At 40.0% G+C, this 24,025-nt stretch overlaps 1 protein-coding gene across 7 annotated transcripts in view; it reads left to right on the top strand.

Moving 5' to 3' along the window:
• Positions 1-6,326: 6,326 nt before the first annotated feature.
• The window catches only part of FIP1L1 (factor interacting with PAPOLA and CPSF1), an 81,198-nt gene continuing 63,499 nt past the window's right edge, over positions 6,327-24,025 (top strand). For 4 of the 7 annotated variants that reach the window (XM_065405244.1, XM_065405242.1, XM_065405239.1 and 1 more), the window contains exons 1-8: positions 6,327-6,408; positions 8,068-8,107; positions 13,367-13,424; positions 14,758-14,861; positions 18,983-19,044; positions 20,727-20,834; positions 21,820-21,950; positions 22,242-22,310. In XM_065405244.1, the coding sequence (XP_065261316.1) occupies positions 6,327-6,408; positions 8,068-8,107; positions 13,367-13,424; positions 14,758-14,861; positions 18,983-19,044; positions 20,727-20,834; positions 21,820-21,950; positions 22,242-22,310 (654 nt within the window). The remainder of the gene's footprint in view (positions 6,409-8,067; positions 8,108-13,366; positions 13,425-14,757; positions 14,862-18,982; positions 19,045-20,726; positions 20,835-21,819; positions 21,951-22,241; positions 22,311-24,025) is intronic. The other 3 variants (XM_065405245.1, XM_065405243.1, XM_065405240.1) reach the window with 1 other exon arrangement.

Here is a 24,025-nt window from a genome sequence, read left to right as displayed (position 1 = left end):
TTTAATTCTGTTTTGGGCATCTTCGTATTCTGCGAGCACCTCCATTATGGCTCAACAAGAATGCCAGCTCACAATTTCTCTCCTTGGAAATGCTATCCTACCACTAACAGTGTTGCTCCTTGGTTCAGGTAGTTAGCCAATATTTGATGTCTTGTCGTGTTTTTGTTAGGAGGAGAAATTAATGTTATGTGTCATGTATTTCTTTGATGAAATCCTATTTACAAAGAACATACAGACTGTCCTATTTCCCAGAACACAATAGGAACAAACTACAGGCAGTTTCTTTGCTCACAATTTCTAAGCCTGCCTTTCCTGTGCCTGAAGGGGATCTGACTCTGCTCCCTCAGGACTGTGTTCATGACTGCTTCTCAGCTTTTCTGATGGCTTTCACAGGGACACACCATTTGCAGCCACTCAATGCTCCAGTCCCTGTGTTTCCAATCAGTCCCCAAGGAAAATCCTCAGCCTGCATGGCTTAGTTGTTTATCAGCTTTGCATGTGCCCTAATGCCTTGGGGGGTGGCTTCCATTGTCTCCAGCATTCTTATTCCATAAAGGAGCCTAATTACTACTTCTGTTTAGTCTGAATGGAAGGTGGCTAGCATGACCATAAGTTTTAAAGGGGCTGTGGTTGCCTATAGATCAATTACACTGTTTGATGGCAGCCATAACCACAATACCTTGCTCTTATATCTCAAAACAGATGATTATTCCTTCACACCGTCCAACTTAATATTGCACAATAAATTATTGAAAGGCAAGTAGTTCAAAAATTATTCCACATGTTGCTTAATTACAAGAAATAAATATTTAGTATTTGTAAAGTGGTTGAAAATCAGTCCTACAGAAACCATCAAAAATAACTCTGTCCACAGGCAACTTTAAAAAAAAAATCTCAAAAATATCTATCACTTTATTTGAAAAAAGCTACAAATTACCATATTTCACCTAATGACATTCAGTTCTCAGACCTGATGATAAACACTCCTGATCTTCTGTGGGGATGAATGGCAGGGGAATGTTCTTTTAATTCCAGCTCTGATGTGTCTCCCTTCTATTCCCACTCTGATCCATCTTTTTTTTCATTCTCAGCTCTGATTTGTATCTGTGTTTACTTCAGCTCTGATCTATTATTTTAACCTACTAGCTGTGGTGTAAAACTTTACAGTGCAGAACAATATGAAAGATAAAATTAGTCTGGAAAACTATTTGATGTGAACAATCAATGCCAAAAAGGATTGGTGATGGTTGATCACCAGGCCGCTGGGCCTGTACCCATGCAGAATTAATTCCTTGTCAAATTGAATTATCTTGAAGGCTAGAAATCTAGGTTTTTCTTTGACATATCACAAATGCTGAAAATGTTTGTTTTTGTTGCCTTCTGCTTTTCCAGTGTTGTTTTTATTTGTCAATGTTTTAACTTCCTTTGTTTTCACACTTATGCAGAGTCAAAGCAACAAAAGTTCTGTCAAGAAATCATGAGGGTTTTTTAAAAAAAAAAAAATACACCACAGAGTGCAATTATTTCTCTTTATAAGCCAGTTTGAAAGAGAAACTACTAGCCAGTGCACAAAATCAGATTAATCAGTGTAAGTCCATTAATGAGGAAATTTATATTGGTAGTTATTTGTAGTCTATTTTAATTATTACTTGTGCAAATACTTAAGCATTCCAGAAATTAAAATAATCAGTATTGATTTGAAGACTCACTGTAAACTGGAAATCTTGTAAGTTCTAAAAAATGATGTAAAAGTAGTTTCATGTTCTGCACCTGACCTTTGAGTCCTATCCATTTTTGTGGGTTTAGTATCAGATTTTTTTAATTCAATTTCTTATTTTCTCATCTGTGTGAAAGTCCAAACAAACAAGTAAAACTGACTGACTCTACAGGGGAAATAGTGTAACTGGCATAGACTAAGGGCCCAATCCTGCAAGCACTCTTCTCAGGTGGACCATTGTATCTACACATGGAGTGCCTGGTATGACCAAGGTCAAAGTACTGTCAAATATACAAAGTAAACAAATGGGGAGGAGGGGGGAAAACGAGAAATACTGTACTGACCCTTGATAAAAGATACAAGTTCCTTAAAGTGTATATAAACTTGTTGTATAGGAAACCCAGGTCTGAAAACTTTCCAAATCAAACCACCTTTCTCACTCCATTTATGAATGCATAGTAAATTAGAATTGACTTGTAGCAATGAAAATGACCTGACTTCACTGCATAGTTAAATAACACTGGTCTACAATTTTTGAGAAGTCGTCTGCTTCAGAGATAAAATGTGCTATTTTATTATGTATTTTGATGTGCTGAATTCAAATATGACAATTAAAACAACTGATTGGCTACTGTTTCTAAGATATTTAAGTTTTTACATTTTATGTCTATGTATATTGTGTAGATAGTAGAGTTTTAATCATAAATTGTAAACCTAGGTCTTTTCATGTGTTTATGGTTGCTTTACATGATAATATTTCACCTGTCCTGTTTATGTAACACTTTAAAAATCAGCAAAAGGGTTATATAAATAAAATTTATTATGAAACAAAAGGCAAAAAACTATTATGTACATAGTTTAGTCCTATTCAGTGTCTACTCGGCGCTTCTTGGCTTGTCTCTTGTATTCATTAAATGAAGCATATTTTGTCACTGTCCAGCAATAGTCTGCAAGCATTGATGGGCTCCATTTGCCCTGATAGCGTTTCTCCATTGTTGCAATGTCCTGGTGAAATCGCTCGCCGTGCTCGTCGCTCACTGCTCCACAGTTCAGTGGGAAAAAATCTAGATGAGAGTGCAAAAAATGTATCTTTAGTGACATGTTGCAACCAAGGCTTTTGTATGCCTTGAGGAGGTTTTCCACCAACGACCTGTAGTTGTCTGCCTTGTTGTTTCCGAGAAAATTTATTGCCACTAACTGGAAGGCTTTCCATGCCGTCTTTTCCCTGCCACGCAGTGCATGGTCAAATGCATCATCTCGAAGAAGTTCACGAATCTGAGGACCAACAAAGACACCTTCCTTTATCTTAGCTTCACTTAACCTTGGAAATTTTCCACGGAGGTACTTGAAAGCTGCTTGTGTTTTGTCAATGGCTTTGACAAAGTTCTTCATCAGACCCAGCTTGATGTGTAAGGGTGGTAACAAAATCTTCCTTGATTCAACAAGTGGTGGATGCTGAACACTTTTCCTCCCAGGCTCCAATGACTGTCGGAGTGGCCAATCTATCTTGATGTAGTGGGAATCTCTTGCACGACTATCCCATTCGCAGAGAAAACAGCAGTACTTTGTGTATCCAGTCTGCAGACCAAGCAAGAGAGCAACAACCTTCAAATCGCCACAAAGCTGCCACTGATGTTGGTCATAGTTTATGCACCTCAAAAGTTGTTTCATGTTGTCATAGGTTTCCTTCATATGGACTGCATGACCAACTGGAATTGATGGCAAAACATTGCCATTCTGCAGTAAAACAGCTTTAAGACTTGTCTTCGATGAATCAATGAACAGTCTCCACTCATCTGGATCGTGAACGATGTTGAGGGCTGCCATCACACCATCGATGTTGTTGCAGGCTACAAGATCACCTTCCATGAAGAAGAATGGGACAAGATCCTTTTGACGGTCACGGAACATGGAAACCCTAACATCACCTGCCAGGAGATTCCACTGCTGTAGTGTGGAGCCAACAGCTCTGCCTTACTCTTGGGTAATTCCAAATCCCTGACAAGGTCATTCAGTTCACCTTGTGTTATGAGGTGTGGTTCAGAGGAGGAGGATGGGAGAAAATGTGGGTCCTGTGACATTGATGGTTCAGGACCAGAAGTTTCATCCTTTTCCTCTTCTGACTCAAGTGAGAATGATTCTGGTGCATCAGGAACCGGCAGTCCTTCTCCATGGGGTACTGGGCGTATAGCTGATGGAATGTTTGGATAATGCACAGTCCACTTTTTCTTCTTTGACACACCTTTCCCAACTGGAGGCACCATGCAGAAGTAACAATTGCTGGTATGATCTGTTGGCTGTCTCCAAATCATTGGCACTGCAAAAGGCATAGATTTCCTTTTCCTGTTCAACCACTGGCGAAGATTTGTTGCACAAGTGTTGCAGCATATGTGTGGGGCCCACCTCTTGTCCTGATCTCCAATTTTGCAGCCAAAAGAAAGGTGATAGGCTTTCTTAACCATAGTGGTTATACTGCACTTTTGTGATGCAAAAGTCACTTCACCACAAACATAGCAGAAGTTATCTGCACTGTTCACACAAGTACGAGGCATCTCTGCTCACTTTGGCTAAACAGAAATGTGTCCCTTTGCAAAATCAAACACTGACAAATAAGAGAGCACGACACTGTACGATTTCTAGAGCTGATATAGGGCAATTTGTTCAGCAGAGTGATGTAAGCTTCGTTATGATTGCATCATCCATGACTTCTAGGAATAACATGATGCAATTCATATCATGTCTGACGCAATACCAGCTTCAGATTGCATCATTCATTGTTTTGCCTAAAAAGCAAGTACTGTCCAAACCCAGTCATAGATTTATTCATAGATCCAGTCAAAGATGTATTTTAGTCATTTCTGGTTTAAATTGAGATCCCTTCCCTTTATAACTCACGTATCCTCCGCCATTCCCAAGTCAAGGGTCGTATATACTGACCCAATAGCATATCTTGAAAACTAGAGCCAATCAACAATTTTAAGCATCATTTTTGTTCTCAGTGACCCAGAATTAGTAAAGTTTGACTACATTTATTTCAGAAGCATTTTGGCTGTAGAGCAGTGTAACAAAAGTAATGTTCCATTCATGCTCATCACACTCTTTTCAAACATTTAACATTTATTTCAGAAGGAAATTTCTTAATTCAAAACTACATCTATGCCAAGTACAAAGCTGTAAAACAAGGTTGTCCATGCAGATGATTCAAAGAATGAGCTCCCTGCCACAAAGTGGAGCTTTTAAGATTTGCATAGGCTTCTGTTTTGATTTTCAGAGGGTGGATGATGGCATGAGAGCTTCTCTTTCAGTGTTTGCAGTGGGATGAGAAAAACCCTCACACCTGGGCTGAAGTGGACCCAGGGAGGTGGGACAAATTTGTTTCCACACCTCCCTCTTCTTACATTTTATCATTAAACTTTTCCTTAGTTGGCGGGGGGCTGAAACCACATTAAAGATGGCCACCATTTGCTGCATATAAAAGGGAGGCTTTCTGTAACAAAGATGGCAGCCATTGCCTATTGTTTTTGAAAAGGGCCTGAAGCAAGGCTGCCTTTAAGGAAAATGGTCTCACTCCCCATGCTGAATGGACAGGAGGAGGGCATGGCAACGTAAGGAGCAGTAGTGATTCCTAAAGGGAATGGGGGAGGGAGGGGATGTGATGTGACAGAAAAGGAGATGTGGATGCTGGCCCGATGAAGGGAAAGGGAGGGGAAATATGGGAAAAGAGCAGGTGAAATACAGAGACTGCAGGAGCAAGGGGAAGATCAGGGAGGGGAGGAGGGCAGGATCCTGGCTGCAGTGTGGAGGGATGCAGGATAATGCTACCTCAGTGTGTAGCAAGGAACAGAATGTCAGCCCCTCCACCCTAACGATAAGGGAGGCTAAGTCCTTCTCCCTGTGCCAGTAGCCTGGGAAAGGCCTCCATTAATGTGGGCCTGTTCAGGACTGGATTCATCAAGCTGCAATGAGCAGCATGCTCCAGCTGGGGAAGGGTTCACTCCCCTAGAGACTCCCCTCCCCCTCCGACTTCCCCGTGATTCGGTTTAATCTTTTTATTTTGGGGCTGGGTCTCACTGAGGATTTCTGTAACCCTTGCGGCTGGCAAGTGTGTATTTCCCCCTTCCCTGGCTGCAAAGAGAAGCCCCAGTTTCTGTGGCACCAGTTAGCAGGCAAAGGCCCCGATGCGATGGTTGTGGGCCTAAGGCAGACCGGCCCCTTAGAGGGGGTTCTCTCCCCAGGGCCAGGCCACCTTATTCCTTCCCGCAGTATGCCCTGCCGGGGGAGGGGGCAGGCCCCGTTTCCCCGCCCCAACCCCCGTTGTCCTGCCCCCGGCGGGGGCCGGCCCGGCGTCCTAGTGCTTCGGGGGTGGCAGGGCCCAGCCCTTTCCTGTGTGTGTGTGTCAGTCACTCGGCGGGGGGAGGGGAAGCGTTGAGCGAGCGAGCGAGCGACGGCTCCTCGGCGGGGGAGGGGCGGGCGCTGCACACACCGGCCTCCGCGGCTCGGAGCTCCTCGGCTGCCGCTGGAAGCGTCTGTGGGGCTGCGCGGGGAGCCGGCGCGGCGGGTGCCTGTGTCCGCGCTCGGCAGGGGCCGGCGCGTCCTGGGGGAGGCGGCCATGTCGACCGGCGAGGTGGAGCGGCTGGCGGCGGACCTGAGCGGGACCGGCGGGGATGAGGAGGAGGAGTGGCTCTATGGCGGTACGGACCTTCCTAGGCCCCGGCCTGGCCCGGCCGCCTCAGGCTCCCTCCCTGGCGCCGCGGGACGGGGAGAGGCCGGAAGGGAAGCGCTAGGCCCCAGCGTGCGCAGCACCCACTCTCCCATCGCCTAGGCCGGCTCCCTGGGCCAGGCCGGGCCTGCTGCCTCCGACCCCGCGTGCCCATCTTCCGCAGGAGCCGCTCCGCGGGCCTGCTGGTGCGGGAACCACCTGCTGATGTGGCCGGGCTGGGCATGGCGCACCCCGGGTCTCCTAAATAGCAGTGTGATGACTACAGTGATCCCCCGCCCCGCGGCACTGGGCCCTCCGCCCCATTTCTGCCTGCCCCCCGCCTACTGCCTGGCCGCCTGAGGGTCTTCAGTGCCCCGCCACCCCGCCCCGGGCCTGAAGCAGCTGCTTGTTGTGTGCTCCACAAATGCGTCCCCCCCCCTTAAAAAAGTCCATGATTCTCTCTGGTCTTGTAACTTCGCCATCACCATCATATTTAGGCACTTCCTATATCTACACTCCTTTGAAATACCCAAGATTTAAAATGTGTATTTCCAAGTGTATTTTCCTATCCTGTATAGTGACTGTACCGTTGGCTCTAGAAGAGCTAAGAGGGAAAGGCTGTTTGGACACTGGATTCATATAATGCTTCAGTCTATCTATAACCTGTACCAAATCCACTCGTTTTGGAAAAGAGGGTTAGAATATAGTGACTGATCAGAATGTATGTGTGCTAAGAGGGGTTTCGTTGTCTGAGAGGTAGTAGTTGCTCAGGTACTTTGAGGAAATTCTGAGGTGTGATTGGTATGGGAGTATTGAATACATATTCAGGGGCTGTTCCTGCAGCCTTCATTCACCTGAATAGTTCCACCAAAGCCTTATTTTCTGTCATGCCTTTCATATACATTGTCTTAAAATTCTTTGAATTCTCAACACCAATAAACTATCTTAGGCACTCCTTATTGTAGATTAAAATTTCACATACATAACTCACATTTCATTATAACGATAACAGTAAATAAGTGACCTAAAAATGAAAACAAGTTTGAAATACTGTAATCTCTCCCTCTCTCTCTCTTTTTTTTGGTTTGAAACTTGTAACGCTTGACTTCCTTGACTTCCTACACTGCCACTGGGAGTGAGCGTCCCAGCCTGGGTAGACAGACTCTCACTAGTGGGGCTTCAGCTAGCATGCTAAAAATAGCAGTGTGGACATTGTGGTATGGACTCGGAGCTCAGGCTGTCGAACCTAAGGGGTTATGTTGGTTTGAGAGCCTGAGCTCCAGCCCAAGCCACAACATCAACACTGCTGTTTTTAGCATGCTACCTTTAGCCTTGCAAGCGTGAGTCTGTTTTCCCTGACTGGGAGGCTTGCTTCCAGCTGCAGTGTAGACATACCCATTTACCCTAACCACGTTAATGCTGCCTGCAAACTAAAATCCTAATATCGCAAAGGGTCTGTTTGTGGAGCTCTGTTGGGTTAAATGGGGTGCTGTGTTGGCTCACATGTCTGACCACACAGATCCAACTCAGGATTGTAGGGTCCACTGTTTTATTTAGTGGTACAGAATTAGAGCTTGCAAGATACTCTGCTATTTTTGACAACATGGTTTCTAATACATAATTCTTAAATAATGTTTTTTTCTTTTGACAGATGAAAATGAACCAGAGAGACCAGAGGAACAAAAAGCTAGGTGGGTGTCTTGACAGTTGTGAATCTGCTAATGTAGTTGTGCAAAAAGTGTAATCAGAACAAATCATTTCACACCTGTTTCTTGCAAAGTGATAGCCACAGGTAAGTCATTGGAAGTTGGGCACCTAAATTGGTGCCTTTGAATATCTCCTTCATATCATATATGTGATCTGCCAGTCCAACTAACTCTTTAAATGATTTAACCTAGAATTTGGGCTGTTCAGTCTTAAATATGAAAGTCCACTTTTAGTTGTTTAAGTTCAGGGTTATCAATATCACTGTAGAAAGGACTAACAGATTTCTTTAACATAGCTTTTGTTACATTGGGAGCCTACTACTGTAGAATGAGGGACATCCTTCCCCCACACATACTTAAATGGATTATTGTAGGAGGTATAGGGATATATGATGTAATTTAGTACTTGCTATGAACGTGTAACATATAACATTTCAGCATAGAAGCTACAGTGAAATAAGAATATTTTGCTCTGTTTTCCAGGGGGTTACTGCTCTCTTTTGAGGGCAGGTGACACAATAGATATTGGGCAAATAAAGGCATTCGGAACAATAAATATGACATTAAAAATATCAACATGGAACCATTCACTTTTGCTAGTTCTTGTTTTTTATTCATTTGACTTGATTAGTGTGTTCCTAAAGTCAGATTCTAGGGCTGAAATATATACTGAATGTTCTTAGGGATTGTCTTGTTGGGGGATGTACATATTAGATTTCAGTTAAACCCTTTTAAATGGTGCCTGAGAAGTGGCATTGTCAAGAATGACTGAGATTCCTGACCAGTAAGTGTTTTCTAGGTATCCCTTGACCAGGCTACTTAGTGCCTTGATGGTAAGGACTGAAATCTTCTACTTGATATGATTTTCTGTAGTGAGCAGAGGGCAGGTGTGAGATGCTCATAGTATCTTGTGTTAGTGAGGAGATGTGCTGCTGCATTCTAATTTCCTCAGCAGCTGTCAGGCCCACGTAGATTGTATTGTTGCAGTTCAGGCAGGAAATGACAAAGGCATGAATTACCAAAGCCAGGTCGTTATTCACAAGGATAGGACATGACTTCTGGCCAGGGAGAGATGGTAGAACATATTACTGCAAGGTGCTGCTATGTGAAAGTTTAGCTTCAGCAAGGAATCCAGGAAAGCTTCCTAAATTGCACAGTGCCTACAAACTCTTCTTGGCATTTTATTCTACCTACCAGTATAACCTAAGTCTTACAGTGGTTTAACGTCAACCAGCTTTTCTTCATCCAAGAGCATATCTCAGCCAAGCATTGGGTTAACTTGGTGACAGAGATCATCCAGAGGTCCCTACACCTGCAGTTGTGCCCAGTGTCCTCTGCAACTGCAGGGTTTGGAGACAGATCCTGCCAAGATATAACTCGGGAAGGCTACATCTTCATTTCTGGGCTGCAACTACACTGAAGACTTTGGCCCAGGTATTTAGGTGTTGCTGTGCTCAGCGTTGCAGCGATCCCAACCGTCTGGTTTTAGACTCCTAAGTGCCTAAATCCCTTTTGGGGAAAAGAGATTTAGGCTCCTAAATCAGTTGGGTGTTGTGACACTGAGCTCAGCAATGCCCAAATACCTTTACAAATCTGGGCCTTTTAGCAGTTTTCCCATCATTAGTCTAGCGCAATGCAGTTCTGCTGATGGAAGCACTAAAGTACATTCGAGGTCTGGCATTTTTACAGTGTAATCTAGACATGCTGTTTTAGTGTTTTTTTTTTTTTTTATTATAATCTATAGCTAGGCGTGACAATTTTCTTTTTATAATTTCAGCAGATAATATTGTTTAAATTGATAAAAATGGAAAAATGCTAAAAAAAAGGTGCACAGTTGCAGGAAATTTTGGGGGTCAGACAATTATTGAATGAAAGAAGATGTTGAGATTCAAAATGTTAAAGCTTTATAAACCATTAAAACACAACTTTTCAGCATCACATGTCATAATATATAAATAAATATCCTTAAATCAACAAATTATACCTGTTTTTACTATTCATTCATAGTGAATTTGTAACAAGTCTAAATCACTGGATGTTGACTCTACTCTGCCTATCTGTACATTTTGGTTATCATCTGTGGGTGGGTGTGTGTGTGTGTGTGTGTGTGTGTAAATCCACATGTACCAATTAAAAAATCTAATCCTTCCAAGCCTGCTTATACACCTCTACCTCGATATAACGCTGTCCTCGGGAGCCAAAAAATCTTACCACGTTATAGGTGAAACCGCGTTATATGGAACTTGCTTTGCTCCACCGGAGTGCGCAGCCCCGCCCCCCCGGAGCACTGCTTTACCACGTTGTATCCGAATTCGTGTTATATCGGGTAGCATTATATCGAGGTAGCGGTGTAGTCACCCACAGTAACTAGCTCAGAGCAGGGTTAGATGACAGTGTTAAAAAGGCCTACACCAATATATTCTACCTTTTCCATCTTTGCTAACACTGATGCCGGGGCTGCACTGGTGTTTAACCAATGGTGGAATAATTGCTAACAATTTTCAGTGTCATCAAGGCCACAATGTGGAGTAGCTGTAGCAAGTACTTTATTCCCTGCTGGAAACAACTATTGCAAGACTGGCCTTTTTTTTTTTTTCTGAATTCTCTGGAGCAACTGCATCAAGACTGGATTTTTTTTACCCCTCCCCCCAGAGGGCAATGGTGGGGTAGAGATGATCCCTTTAAAATTCAATGCTTTACATCTGTCTATTATATAATGACTTCTGTATTCAACAGTGGATTCAGTTCTAATGGAGCGAAGCTTTATTATAAGAAGAATGAAAGTCCACTAAAATGCACTCAAGCAATTTTGCATACTCCCTTCATATGGAAGTAGAATCATTATATATGATCAATTATGATCATGTTCCACTGTATCTACTTCTTGTAAATATTTGAATCCAGTTTTGCTGTCCACGGGGTCATATTTGTGGACAGGAGTCAATGAAAATTGAAACAAATTTCTTATAATGAAATAATTCCTTTTGTTTCAATCTATTTTCTAATACTACTTTCATATTAGTGAGTCTTCTGATATTGATGGTGAATATTACACTATCTTGTTGTCTTCTGATTTTCTAGTATCTTCTGTAGATAATCTCCAGATTCTTCTTCCCCATAGTGTTTCATTGCTATGCCCATGAACTTTTCTTCTTTTCTAGGTTTTCAGACCCTTGGGGCTAGATTCACAAAGGGCTTAGGTACCAAAGTCTAACGTTTACGTGCCACTGGCATTCACTAAACTGCTGCTCAGCTGCTGCCTAATCACCTTTGAAGGGTATCAGAGTAGCAGCCGTGTTAGTCTGTATCCGCAAAAATAACAGGAGTACTTGTGGCACCTTAATTTGTTAGTCTCTAAGGTGCCTAAGTACTCCTGTTATTTTTGAAGGGTAGTATTTAGGCCTCACCCTCTCATCATTTCGTACTGGTTAGCTTAGGCAGCTCTCCACCAAGCATGCTGACTTCTGTGAATCCCTTTTTTGTGGCACCTAACTCTCCCTATGCATTGTATGGGGAGCTAACTCGGGCTTGTGAATTCCACTAGGTGGCAGGGGGCTTAAGTCCCCCTTGTGAATCTAGCCTTCAGTGTAGTAGTTTGATTTCCTAATCTTGCTGCCACCAGCTCCATTTCTACAACTTTTGTCAAAATTGGTATCGTGCTAGTTTGCTTAGTTAGGTGTGCTGTAAAAGTGCTTTGTCACATTTGAGTACAACTGGTGATGAAAAGAAATACTGAAAGAACACAGAGCCATGAGAAAGTTAATAATGTACCTGCATTCTCCGAGATTCACTGTAATTGAGCATGTCTAATGAAAAATATTTTCATGTTTATTGAACCAGCCTCTGTGGCAAATAAACTTTTTAAATTGTATTTGCCATAGTAATAAAATGTGCTGGACTAGTTCTTTGATGTATTGGTTAATTTTTAAGGCTTTGTAGTGATCTCATAATTAAAGTCACACTGGAAAATCTGTTTTCTTTTTAGAATATTGGCTATGTGGCAGTTAAAATGATCAGCTGTTAAATGAGTTGGTTCCTGCCGTTTTTAAGTCAATAGTACCACACCTGACCACAGAACAAATGGTCCTGATTGACAATAATTGGCATCACTATTGGCAGTGTATTGAATGGATACTAAGCTACCTCCTAACCCCTAAATTGGCCTATTTCAGGTTGGGACAGAGTGGGGAAGGTTGTACTACTACTGATGCTTTAGTCTCCATTCTTGTAATTCCAGCATAATTCAAAAACATGAAATTCAATGATTGTTTTTGAACTTGACAATAGCCAGTGTGTCATCCTAGTAAACAGTGATGTGAAACACCTAGGTTTGAATCCCAGAACCAGCCCTGGTAACGAGCCGGTGCAACTTGAAGCATTGGGAGTGTTGCCAATTGAAATTAGTATTGAATTTGTTTTTTTGTCTGATTGCCCATCCAGAAAGAAGCTGGGACTACAGATCCCATCTAGGGGCTTGAGGACATAATTTTAAGTACCAATATTCTCCTTTTCAGTTAAGGAGCATTGGTCATTGTGGTTCTTGTATGTTGTTTTGTTTGTTAAGCAACGTAAACAAGGATATCAACACAGTGTTAGAAATTAAGTTTAGTAGTCAGTTTTTGCTATCTCAGAAGCAACAAAACACTGGCTATTGAGTTAACTTGTTTTTATAAATTTCAGAGTGCCACAATGACTTAAAAAACAAACAGTATTTTCAAAACTGGTGGACATTACAAATCAGGTTACAACAAATTTAAAGGCTAATCAAATGTTGTATCTAAAATATCTTATACTATTGTGCCAGATAAAAAGAGAGAGAGAAACCTTGATAGAGATTTTTTTTGAAGCATTCTTGGATGTTTAGGCACATGTCTTTCATCATTTTAATGGAAGACGTGTCTAAACAACCTAGTCATTGTAAAATATGAGTCCTCATTTTTGCATGCTAAGGACCAAATCCTGCTCCCAATATACTCAATGAAAAAGCTCCTTTATGACTTCAATAGGTGCAGGATCCAAACATGGTGAAAAATTGAAAATACAGTACTCTGAAAATATCTAGTTCGCATAATTTGTCACCTGATAACTTAATGTCAACTTTACACTATCTCTTAGAATATTTTTGCTTAGCAGTCATGTAAAAGACTGCTGGGACATTGGCTATACTTCAAAATACTGTATCAGTGCTTTTTCACTGTAACATGTAGGTACACATAGTAACTAGCTTGCATTTCTGTTTTTAAGTGCTCCACCACCTTCTGCAAATGAAGAGGAAGCTGCTGAAAATGGTGTAGTGAAAACGGTAATTTTAAATTTATATTAGACATATTCGTTGGTATGCTTTACTTTCAAATGGGGCAATGATAATTTCAGTGACTAAAGAACTTCGCTAAAGTAACTGACTTTACACGTTAGTTTGTAAGTTCTGTCACTTTATTTGACTAATTTTCAATTCATTTTTTATGCGCAGTACTTGCCAGAAATTTCTTAACACCCAAAACAGTACTTATTGTGTGACCTTGTGCATGTCTCATGGGTTAACCTCTCACTAAGAATTACCTTTAAAATGGGTCTAACAATGATAGGTCTAACAGGGATGTTGAAGCTTATCTAATGTTTGGAAAGTGTTTTGTGGTTGTCCGGTTAAAAGTACTGTGTACATGCTAATTACTATTAGTTTTTTTGGTGGGATAATTCTGATTTTGTAAATGAACAGTAGTTTTAATATTTTGGATACATGGAGACAACTAATTAGTACAATGTTTTAAATGTGTATGCATGTTAATATTAATTTCTAATACCGTCTGCCCCTTCCCCCTTTTGCATCTCCAGGCAGTTAACTTATATGCTACACGGAAGAACTGTATATTAAGACATTTTAATAAAATTAGGGTTATCAAGGGAAAAGGGGGAATAGGAAGGGTATACATATAGGGTCAACAGCAGTCTGAAAAAGCATGCCTTAATGTTATAAATTCTTGAGTAACAGAAAAAAAATCAAATAACTTATTCAAGGACTATTATTGGTATACATTGACTAAGTTATTTGATGAGTAGTATTCACCCAGCTATAGAGAAAAGAAATTGTTTATGTAAATTATTTAATGAAAATTTGTGATGTTTGTGGTGATTGCTGAATTTCATGTACCTGAACATTGTTTTTACCAGCATTTGTATATATTAGTATTTGATTTGCTGTGAATGTATATTTAAAGATGCAGAGAACTTGGTCTCTTGTATTTTTATGTTCTTTCTGTGTTGAGCAGATGATAGTAGAGCTGAACTGTTATGGACTAGGTAGATAAACTGCGGTCTTGAGTAGCCAAAGCCAGTTTTTCTTTACTTTGCAAAATGTTACATTTCACAAATAGTATATTGACATTCAAGATACTTAAGTCTTATCACCCCTTTGCATCCAGATATCATCAATGTTAACATAGACTAAATGGATCAGTTCAGTTTTCCTGGTAGGACCCTGTTGTGCTAAGCAGTAAATGCCAGCTGTAAGCCAAAAAGTATAAATTAATGTGTTAATGTTAATTTGTTTTTCTATCAAAGTTCTCTGGAATGGATGCTTAAGTCTATGATATTTTAGGTAAATATCTGATTGTACCTTTTGTCTGTTTTTGTTGAAGAAGGTGACAGAGGCTGAGGATGACAGTGACAGTGACAGCGATGATGATGAGGATGACGTTCATGTCACCATAGGAGATATTAAAACAGGAGCTCCACAGTATGGGTAAGTTATTTTCAGTACCTGAATATTAAGTGTTTGACTCAGACCTTTCAGCAAGTATAATGCTTGAAATAGATGACAACTAATTTGTTCTGTGTGCTTCTATTTAGCCTTTTCATCTGATTAACCAATTAAAATTTAATTATCAAATTGATCTGAAAACAGAAAACTGTAAAATAAAATTTCTGCAAGGAAGAACCAGCAGATGGGTTACATTTTCACTTTCAGTTTCTGAAAAACCCAGGGTGGATTTGATTTAAAAACTGGGTCTCTTTTATGGCCTGCTGCCATTATAGGTTTTCCCTAGTTAGAGAATGGTATGGTAGATCTCAAATCAATGAAGGCTACACTCAGAAATACCTCAAGACTTCTGGAATATGCTGCTCACCCTCCCGTCTCACATTTATCTCCAGACTTCTTCTCCTTGTCCAGATCTATTCCACCCCCAACAATCTTCTATTCATTGAACTTTTTGAAACTTTGCACTTTTAGAGAGAGGTAAGGGATTGTCTCTGTGTACACAAATTTGCAGAGGGACAATAGGGTTGAGGTCTGTTATTTCTCACCTCTATTTATTTATTTATTTATTTAAAACCATTTTTGCTATTAACAAGCATGTTATCTCTGGAGACACAAATCCACAGTTTGAGAACTGCAAAACTAAGCATCTCTGATGGTATCTTCTAGACCGGGGTGGGCAAACTACAGCCCGGGGGCTGCATCCGGCCCTTCAGGCATTTTTAATCTGGCCTTCGAGCTCCAGCTGGGGAGCAGGATCCGGGGCTTGCCTTGCTCCACGCCTGCCAGGGCTCCACGCGGCTCCTGGAAGCAGTGGCATGTCCCCCCTCCACGCTATGCATAGGGGCAGCCAGGGGGCTCCACACACTGCCCCCGCAGCTCCCATTGGCCAGCAACTGTGGCCAATGGGAGCTGCAGGGGCAGCGCCTGCAGAAGGGGCAGCGCGCAGAGCCGCCTGGCTGTGCTTCCGCATAGGAGCTGGAGGGAGGACATACCGCTGCTTCCGGGAGCTGCTTGAGGTAAGTGCCGCCTGGAGCTTGCACCCCTGACCACCTCCTGCGCCCCAACTCCCTGCCCGAACTCTGATACCCCTCCCGCCCTCCGAACCCCTTGGTCCCAGTCCGGAGCACCCTCTTGCACCCCAAACCCCTCATCCCCAGCCCCACTCCAGAACCTGCACCCCCAGCCAAAGCCCTCACTCCCTTCCGCGCCCCAACCCCCAATTTCGTGACCATTTATGGCCCACCATACAATTTCCATACCCAGATGTGGCTGTTGGCCCAAAAAGTTTGCCCACCCCTGTTCTAGACTGAGCACTGAGTCCCATTGGGTAGATAGAAAGATTAACCTAAATAATCTATACAGAAGCTCCTGGAACCCCATAAGATTGGGGTTGAACTATTGGAACTCATTTACAAAACTTTTCTTAAACATTACATGAATATATTGTCTCATACTATAGCATTAGAATTTATCATTATGGAATAGGGATTAGATATCTTTGAGTTATAATGTATCTTAATTAAAACTATCTTTAGATAGTTGTTTTCCTCAAAAAGCATTTTATCAAAAAAATCAGATTTAAATTTAAAAAATCGGATTTTATTTATTTATTTATTTTATTTTAAAAATCATTGATTTTTATCCAACCTGGAAAAACAGTTGCATTGCAAAAACATATGGCTGAGACTTACAGTTTTAATTAAGTGGCAGTATAACCGAATTAGAATTTTAGGTTAATATTTATGATATATTTGCAAACTGGAAAGTATTATGCACAAAGAGAACATTAAACATGTTTGTTCTCAGTCCAGTTTCTAGTGGATGAGATGCATATTAAAACACCATCATAGCTGGCATTTTTATGATGTTCATAGAGGATTTAGTGGACTTCAGGATTGAACTGGCAGTCCTTAAAGATGGCCACCCAAAGTTAGGGCTCAGGCACATGGTTGGGCTGTGTAGAAAAACTTGCATTATCACTGTCCTGTATTTTTCCCCCTGTGAATAGAGGACTTCATTTTCATTTTCTACTACCCCAACAACTTTAAAGTGAACTAAGTTCACTTAAAATTATGGAATACAATTTTCCAAGTGAATTATGTATTTAAAAGGATTCTGAAGGAAAAGCACCATTAAAGAATAGAAAGTCTGCTTTAGGGTTGCTGTTCATGTGTAGAATAAAATTCTGTTAATCTAATGCCTGTGATAATACTGAGCCAAATTCTACTTGCCTTTCTCACATGTGTAGTCCAGTTGACTATTTACAGGAATAGAGCTAGTAGGGTTTAATGCTGAATGTGCTGCAGTAGTACATTTTCTAGACATAATTTACTGGGTTATGTACACTATCTTAACAGTCTTATGTACACAGTCTTAACTTTAAAATTATGTTGTATATTCTTCAGTTTTGCAAAGTGTTCAATATTCCAGAGCTTTAAGTATTTCATACCTTAAAATAACAAAATTTGCAAAACTGGGCAATATTAAAAAATGCCAACTCTGTCATCAATATTTGTGATTGATTGTCATTTCAACAGCATACTGCATGCTCTGGAGCTGGTCACCCTTGGATAAGGAGAACCTGGGGGAAAAAAAAAAAAGATAGGGAGGAAGGTTAGGATTACATTTTTAATGGGCAGAGTGCCCCTCTTACCCTGAGTACATAGGTTTATTAGCATATTATACTAAAGCTTATTAAACTGAGTACAAGGAATAAATAAAATGACCATTTTTTCTAAAAAGCCCTTCCAGAACAAGGTTATACAATGAATTTGTCACCCACTCCTGCTTTTATGCATGGGAAAAAGATTTTAAAATTAATTTAGTTTTAGTTTAAATAAACTTTCGTACAGTAAGTTATTTTACAAGCTTAAATTGTCTCCATGTATAATATTTAGTTTTGGCCATTGGTAAGAAACTATAAAATTTTCTCAGCAAAGTCATATACTGATCTAGCATGTCATACCAGAAGAAAAGTGCCATTTGTCAGTCTTGCATTATTGCAATGGAAATTTCTTTTATTTAGGAAGAGAACTGGAATGAGAAAGATGTTGCAGGGTAGTTAAACAGGAAATTGTACCCTTCCTTTTACTTACCAAGATTATCTGGAAGATTCTCTTCACCTTGAAGGCTTTAAAACCATGATTTGAGGACTTCAATGGCTCAGACACAGGTTTAATACAGGAGTGGGTGGGTGAGATTCTTTAGCCTGTGTTATGCAGGAGGTCAGACAAGATGATCATAATGGTCCCTTCTGACCTTAAAGTCTATGATTCTAATAAAAGTTCCCTCACTATGTTTAGGGGCAAATACTACCTGTGGGGATGAGCCACTTGCACACATCCTGGGGTAGAATTTGTTCCTTGGTGTCCAGAGTTACAACACCAGTACTGGGCCTTTTCAAGTGACAGCACTCTATTACTAGAGTAGTGTAGTGTCTTGTTTATAGTTAATGCATGTTTATATATGCACTGGAAGCTCAAAATCTGTTATCTGTGAAGAAAGTTCTATTGGCCTAATTTTTGTTCTCTGTTAGTGTAAAAGTATGAGATATTTGTTTCATTTACTGAGGAGTATTTGAGATGGTACAAAATAGCATTTTCAGCAAAAGCCACAAGGGTATGTACTTATTCAAACTACAGTAACCTTTCAGTCAGTTTTGATAAATGCTTGCTCTTCCTGCTTCAGTACAGATTAAATGATAATACTGAAACAACAGAGACTCTTTATCTAAAGTATTCTCCAGTCCTAGTCCCCTGGCATCCTCTGTATCCCTAAGTGAGCCCTTTTTTTTTTTCTTTTTTTTTTCTTTTTCTTTTTTTGGTCCTGTCCATTCTTGAGGCTATGTCATGGTCACTATGCTTTCAGCACCCAGAGTGTGATTGAGATTTCAGTGCCATTTATTAATTGGAGAAATTGCTATTGAGTGTTGGAGCGATGCATTCTCTTGCTCCTAGACTGATCTCTCTACTTCTGTGTTGTTAGTTTGGAGAGCTAGAGATTCAGACTGACAATCAAGTCTAGGTCCTCTTCTTGTTTCTGAATATAGCTAACCATTTTTATCAGTTTTCTCTACCTAATTCAGTTTTGTTAATTTGTTGAAGCTATGGAACAGCTCCTGTGAATCTCAACATCAAGACAGGAGGTCGAGTTTATGGATCATCTGGTAAAAAAAAATGTTTACACATTTATATTAATAGAAAATGTAACAAATGTATTAATCTGTAGTAGTAGCACATACTCTGTTTTTATAACAATTTTTGCATAAAGTTTCTGCACAGTGTTAGTGAATTAGACAAATATAAAATCTTTAACATTTTAGCCCATTAGCTTTTAGTGCAGAGGCCCCCAAACTGAGGGGTGTGCCCCCTAAGGGAACACGGAGGAACATTTGGAGGGGTGGGGCCCGGGCCAGCTCCCATGGGGAGCGGGGAGGGAGCACCACCCAGACCCTCTCCGTTCCTAGCTCTGCTCCAGCCCTGCCCACAGCCCTGGCCCCACCCTTAGCCTCAGCCCCTGGGGGGGAAGTGGAGTGGATGGGGGTAAGAGGGGGCACAACCCTGAAAAGTTTTGGGACCAATGCTGTATTTAGATCCACTGATATGTTCAGAATTAGGGCCGTAAAAATTGTATAGTTGCATTATGTATAATTTAATCCTAACATTTAAGGTAATACAAATAATTTAAAATAATATAGTATATTATCAATTGTACAGCAGAAGTCCCTGGAGAAACTTTGCCTTTGTATTTACCATCTATACCATAAGGCACTTAAAGGGTAACACTTGGTTAGCCTCTGTTGCTGATTTCTACTATTGCACTCTCTCAGCTCTCTCGTAAAAATTCTGTTTGCATTCCAGCAGTGATGAATGAGCTATAACTACTTAGATAATATGAGTTAACAAGATGCATAACAGGTGTCATGACTTGGACCATTGTCTTCCCTTGCTATATGTCTAATTTAGATGGTATACTGCTTGGAGAACAATTTTTTTTTTAACTGTCTGTAAAGTACCATGTATATCTATGGCACTACAAAATAATTACGATCGATCTGCACAAATTAGTGAGTCAAATTACATGGCAGAAATATATATATATATAATTTAAGATCCAATATACACTTGCATTTTGTTATAAAATACTACTAATATGTAAAGCTTTGGATGATATCTTCTTGAATGTGATGTCCTAAGTGCAGTGGAAAAGGTGTGGTGCCACTTCAAGGTGAGGGCAGGGCACAGAGAAGCCATAATTGGAGACTGCTCTGTGAGTGCATGCATAGAACACAGGTCAGATTGCAGTAGAAGGGTTTCAGCATGTGGCTGTTCAGATGGTCTGTACCCTGACCTTTTGGTTTTGGGGCAGGGGTTGCCTGAGAGGAGGATTTGTGTTTCACAGGGACTTTTTTCATGTCATACACTTAAGTTTATTGGAAACAAGAAATAACTGTGATGCATCTAAAACCAGTCCTCAAAACAGCAATTATGTTAATTGAAATTTCAGATAAAACAAACACATGTATAAAACTACTGTTTTATGAGCATGTACAGTAGTTAGTCTACAGAAATTAATTGCAGACCATGTAGTTGCTATTAATTCACTATAGGTAAGTTGGAAGGATAAAATGTGTTTAAGATAGTAAAGAAAATTATTTCATTTAGATTACAAGCTCTTTGGGGTAAGGATGCTTTCTTCTTACTTGTCTGTAAAATGCCTAGCACTCTAGTGCTGAATAACTTGTCAAAAATAAAATTTTAATTTTAGAAAAGTCACATGAAAAGTGTTGCATTTATTAACTTATCTCTGTAAAAGGGATTTTATGATTTTTGTTATTTTTCTTTATAGGTGCAAAAGTCAAAGGAGTGGATCTTGATGCACCAGGAAGTATTAATGGTGTTCCACTGCTGGAAGTCGATTTAGATTCTTTTGAGGATAAACCTTGGCGAAAACCAGGTAATATTTCTGCGTGACATTCTTATTGCATAATAATGTACACATCAGTTGAAATACAGGTATATTTAATAGATTACTTTCGATAGTTTTTACCCATAGCAGATTAATTTAGTGGTAACGCCCTACAAATGGAAGTAATATACACAATTGTACTAATGTTTAATTGTACAATTAATGAGCTAAATCAACCAGTCCTACTTGAAAAACCTGTAAAGGGAGACGAGTTACTTTGATGAGACTGTATTAACCTACATGGAGTTCCAGGGTATCCACTGCAAACACCTGTCAACGGGTGGGGAGGGGAGGGGAGGTGAGAAGGGGGCATAGCATATGCCAGCTAAATTCATGGACATCCTGAGAGATCCATGACTGGAAAATCCAAAGTTCTCTGGGGTTGTTGCCATTGGCTCCATGCCTGCATGTGCTACCAGAGATAAAGCAGAAAGTAATGTTACTAGCAGAAAAAGCTACATAGAATGGTTGCCCCTTGGCTCTAGCCACTCTCTGATCTATTTTATTCATGCAGGGGGCATCCACAGACTTTGAGGAGAAGGCTGACTCTTAGGGTCTCTGCATGTGTTCATTGTTTTCTGCTTACCCCTCTCCCCATACATATGGTAGAGCCAGATTTGTCCAGTATTTGCATTCTTTTCATCCCTCTGAACCGCTCATTGGAGTATTTTGTAAATTGCTTTAAAGATGGAAATGATGTCTTTACAAAGACGTAAGAGGCATATTACTTTTTGATTATTATTTGAAGCCTGATCTCTGCAAAAGTGGAATGTATAGCATTACCAGAACAGACATCAAATATATTGAACTGTAGAAGGTTACATATTATTTGGTGTAAGAAATTTATAATTCTTAACATTGGGACTTTTCCCTGATTTCTGCTTCTTTCTGTTGCTATAAACAAAGCAGAAATAGAAAAGGAAAGATGAGTTATAATGCTTAATTCTTAGAATTTGTGCTTTTCTGTTTGAAGGTGCTGATCTTTCAGATTATTTCAATTATGGGTTTAATGAAGATACCTGGAAAGCTTACTGTGAAAAACAAAAGAGGATACGAATGGGACTTGAAATTTTACCAGTTACCTCAACTACAAATAAAATTATGGTAATTAATAAAATTTTTGTGGTATTCCATAATATGTAAACACTTCCCTCCCATAAAGCTGTTATGGTGCTGTGTCACTGTTTGTGTGTTAGAAACCTCTTCTGTCTGGTACAATATCATTGTTAATAAGTTCATACCTTATCTTTCCTTTCCCGCCACCCAGAATCTTTCTCTATTGTTTCATTGTGCGGATAGTGGCACTGCTAGGCTGTGACCATGTGTTAGTCGTGATGTAGCCCATCAATTCAAAGTTGTGTGGTATCTTAATGGGCAATGTGTTATTTAACTTAGGCCGAAGACAATTCTATGGAAGTAACACCAGGTGCAGAGGTTCAAGATGGCAGATACAATCTTTTTAAGGTGAATTTTAGTAAACTTTCCTTGGTTGCTCTCATTTTTGTTGAGTATTGCTTCCCATACCACTCCCAAGTGATAGAGGCAAGATTGAAGTGGACATAGCTATTTTTCTAAGCTCTCATCTTACATCAGTGACTTTCAGTGTATCTCACAAACTTGCTGAATTAAAAAAAAATTATTTGTTTTGTCATCACTGCTGCAAGCATGTGAGTTAATGGCCTAGTGCACTAACAACTGCTAAGTGAAACTATACTTGCTTTATGTGGTGGTTTTATTTTTTTAGTTATAGTGCATTTGTTTATGCAGGTTAAAGAATTCCTGCAGAGGTTCTGGAGAGGCTTTGGAGATTATGGCATGATATTTTACTCCACAGCCTTGTAGTTATTTTACTTTGTTTTGTACCCTTCATCCTTGATGAGTCCGAAATGTGAAGATGTCTTTTCTTTTAAGTTCTTCTCTTGTCTGATGTGAGTTAGATGTACTCTGCTTTATTTTCCATCTGATATTTGTCTAAATGAGGACAAACTGCAATAAGAAAATATCAGTATTTTAACAGAAAAACAGCCTAGCTACCTGTTTATCTTCAGTAGACTGGCATGAAGCATTGACTTCAGTTTTCTTTTTTTTCAAGTCACTCTTTAATAATTCAATTTATATTAAAACTGCTTTTAATATAAATAAGTCTGTAGATTCAGTTGAAATACTAAAGTCATTTTATTTTGGTTGTTGAGTTATAATGTGTGGTAAGTATTTCATTCTTGAACTTCATTAAAACCAGTTCAGAACAGATCATTGCTGTTTCTCTATTCCATGCTATAGTAACAGAAACAGCAACTGTAGTCAGGGTAGGTTTTTTTTGTTTTGGGGCGCCATTTCTCACTCCTACACTGCTGTATTGTCCACTGGTTTTCTTCTCTATCTCAGTGAGGATATTCTTTACAGTAGCTTCTGTAGCTTTTCTTTCCTCCATGTTCATCATGGCAGAGTTCAGGAAATGCAAGGAGTGTGGTCTCCCATTGCAGCTAACCATTACAAGGTCAGACTCTCTTCTGGACCTGCTGCTTGCCCTGGTAGGGGGAGATTTAAGTGGTCTGACTCAGAGGCTGCCTCACTTGAGTCTGGGGATTGCCGTTTGAAGCACTAATAGAAAGAGAGCCTGGGGGCAAGAGCTAGTGATCTGTCACTGTTTAGGTAAGTATTTTCATTATCTAAACACAACAGATTGTTTGCCATGCGTGTCTTTCAATTTACGTGCCTTTTCTGGGAAAGAGGAGGATATGTACATATCTCCTATAGATGTTTGAAGACAAAGACACTTTTTCTTTGAAGAATATAACTTCTGTCTGGGTTAGTACAGAATCTGTCATTTAATATTAATCTTGTTAATTTCCCCATAATGGAACCACGAATGAATTACTTAAGATCAATAGCTTTTATTTGAATACAGTTTGTTCATAACCACTCCAGACTTCATATTTGAGCTTCGATTACAATTAGAATGTGACAAAACAATTTTGTAAATGTATGGTTTTAGTTATTGAAATAGCATTCTATGGCTGATCATTTGAAGAGTCTAAAACATAAAAGGGCATATATTTGGTTATGATGAGAAAATAGAGTAAGCTGAACAGGGTAATGATTATCATTTTGTTAACATTTTTAATTCTCCATTGAAACTATAAAAGCCATATTATTTGCCTTCATATTGTAGGTTTAGA

Source organism: Emys orbicularis, chromosome 5, assembly GCF_028017835.1.
Source record: "Emys orbicularis isolate rEmyOrb1 chromosome 5, rEmyOrb1.hap1, whole genome shotgun sequence".
Taxonomy (NCBI): Eukaryota; Metazoa; Chordata; order Testudines; family Emydidae; genus Emys; species Emys orbicularis.
This window is presented reverse-complemented; position numbering and strand designations above follow the sequence as displayed.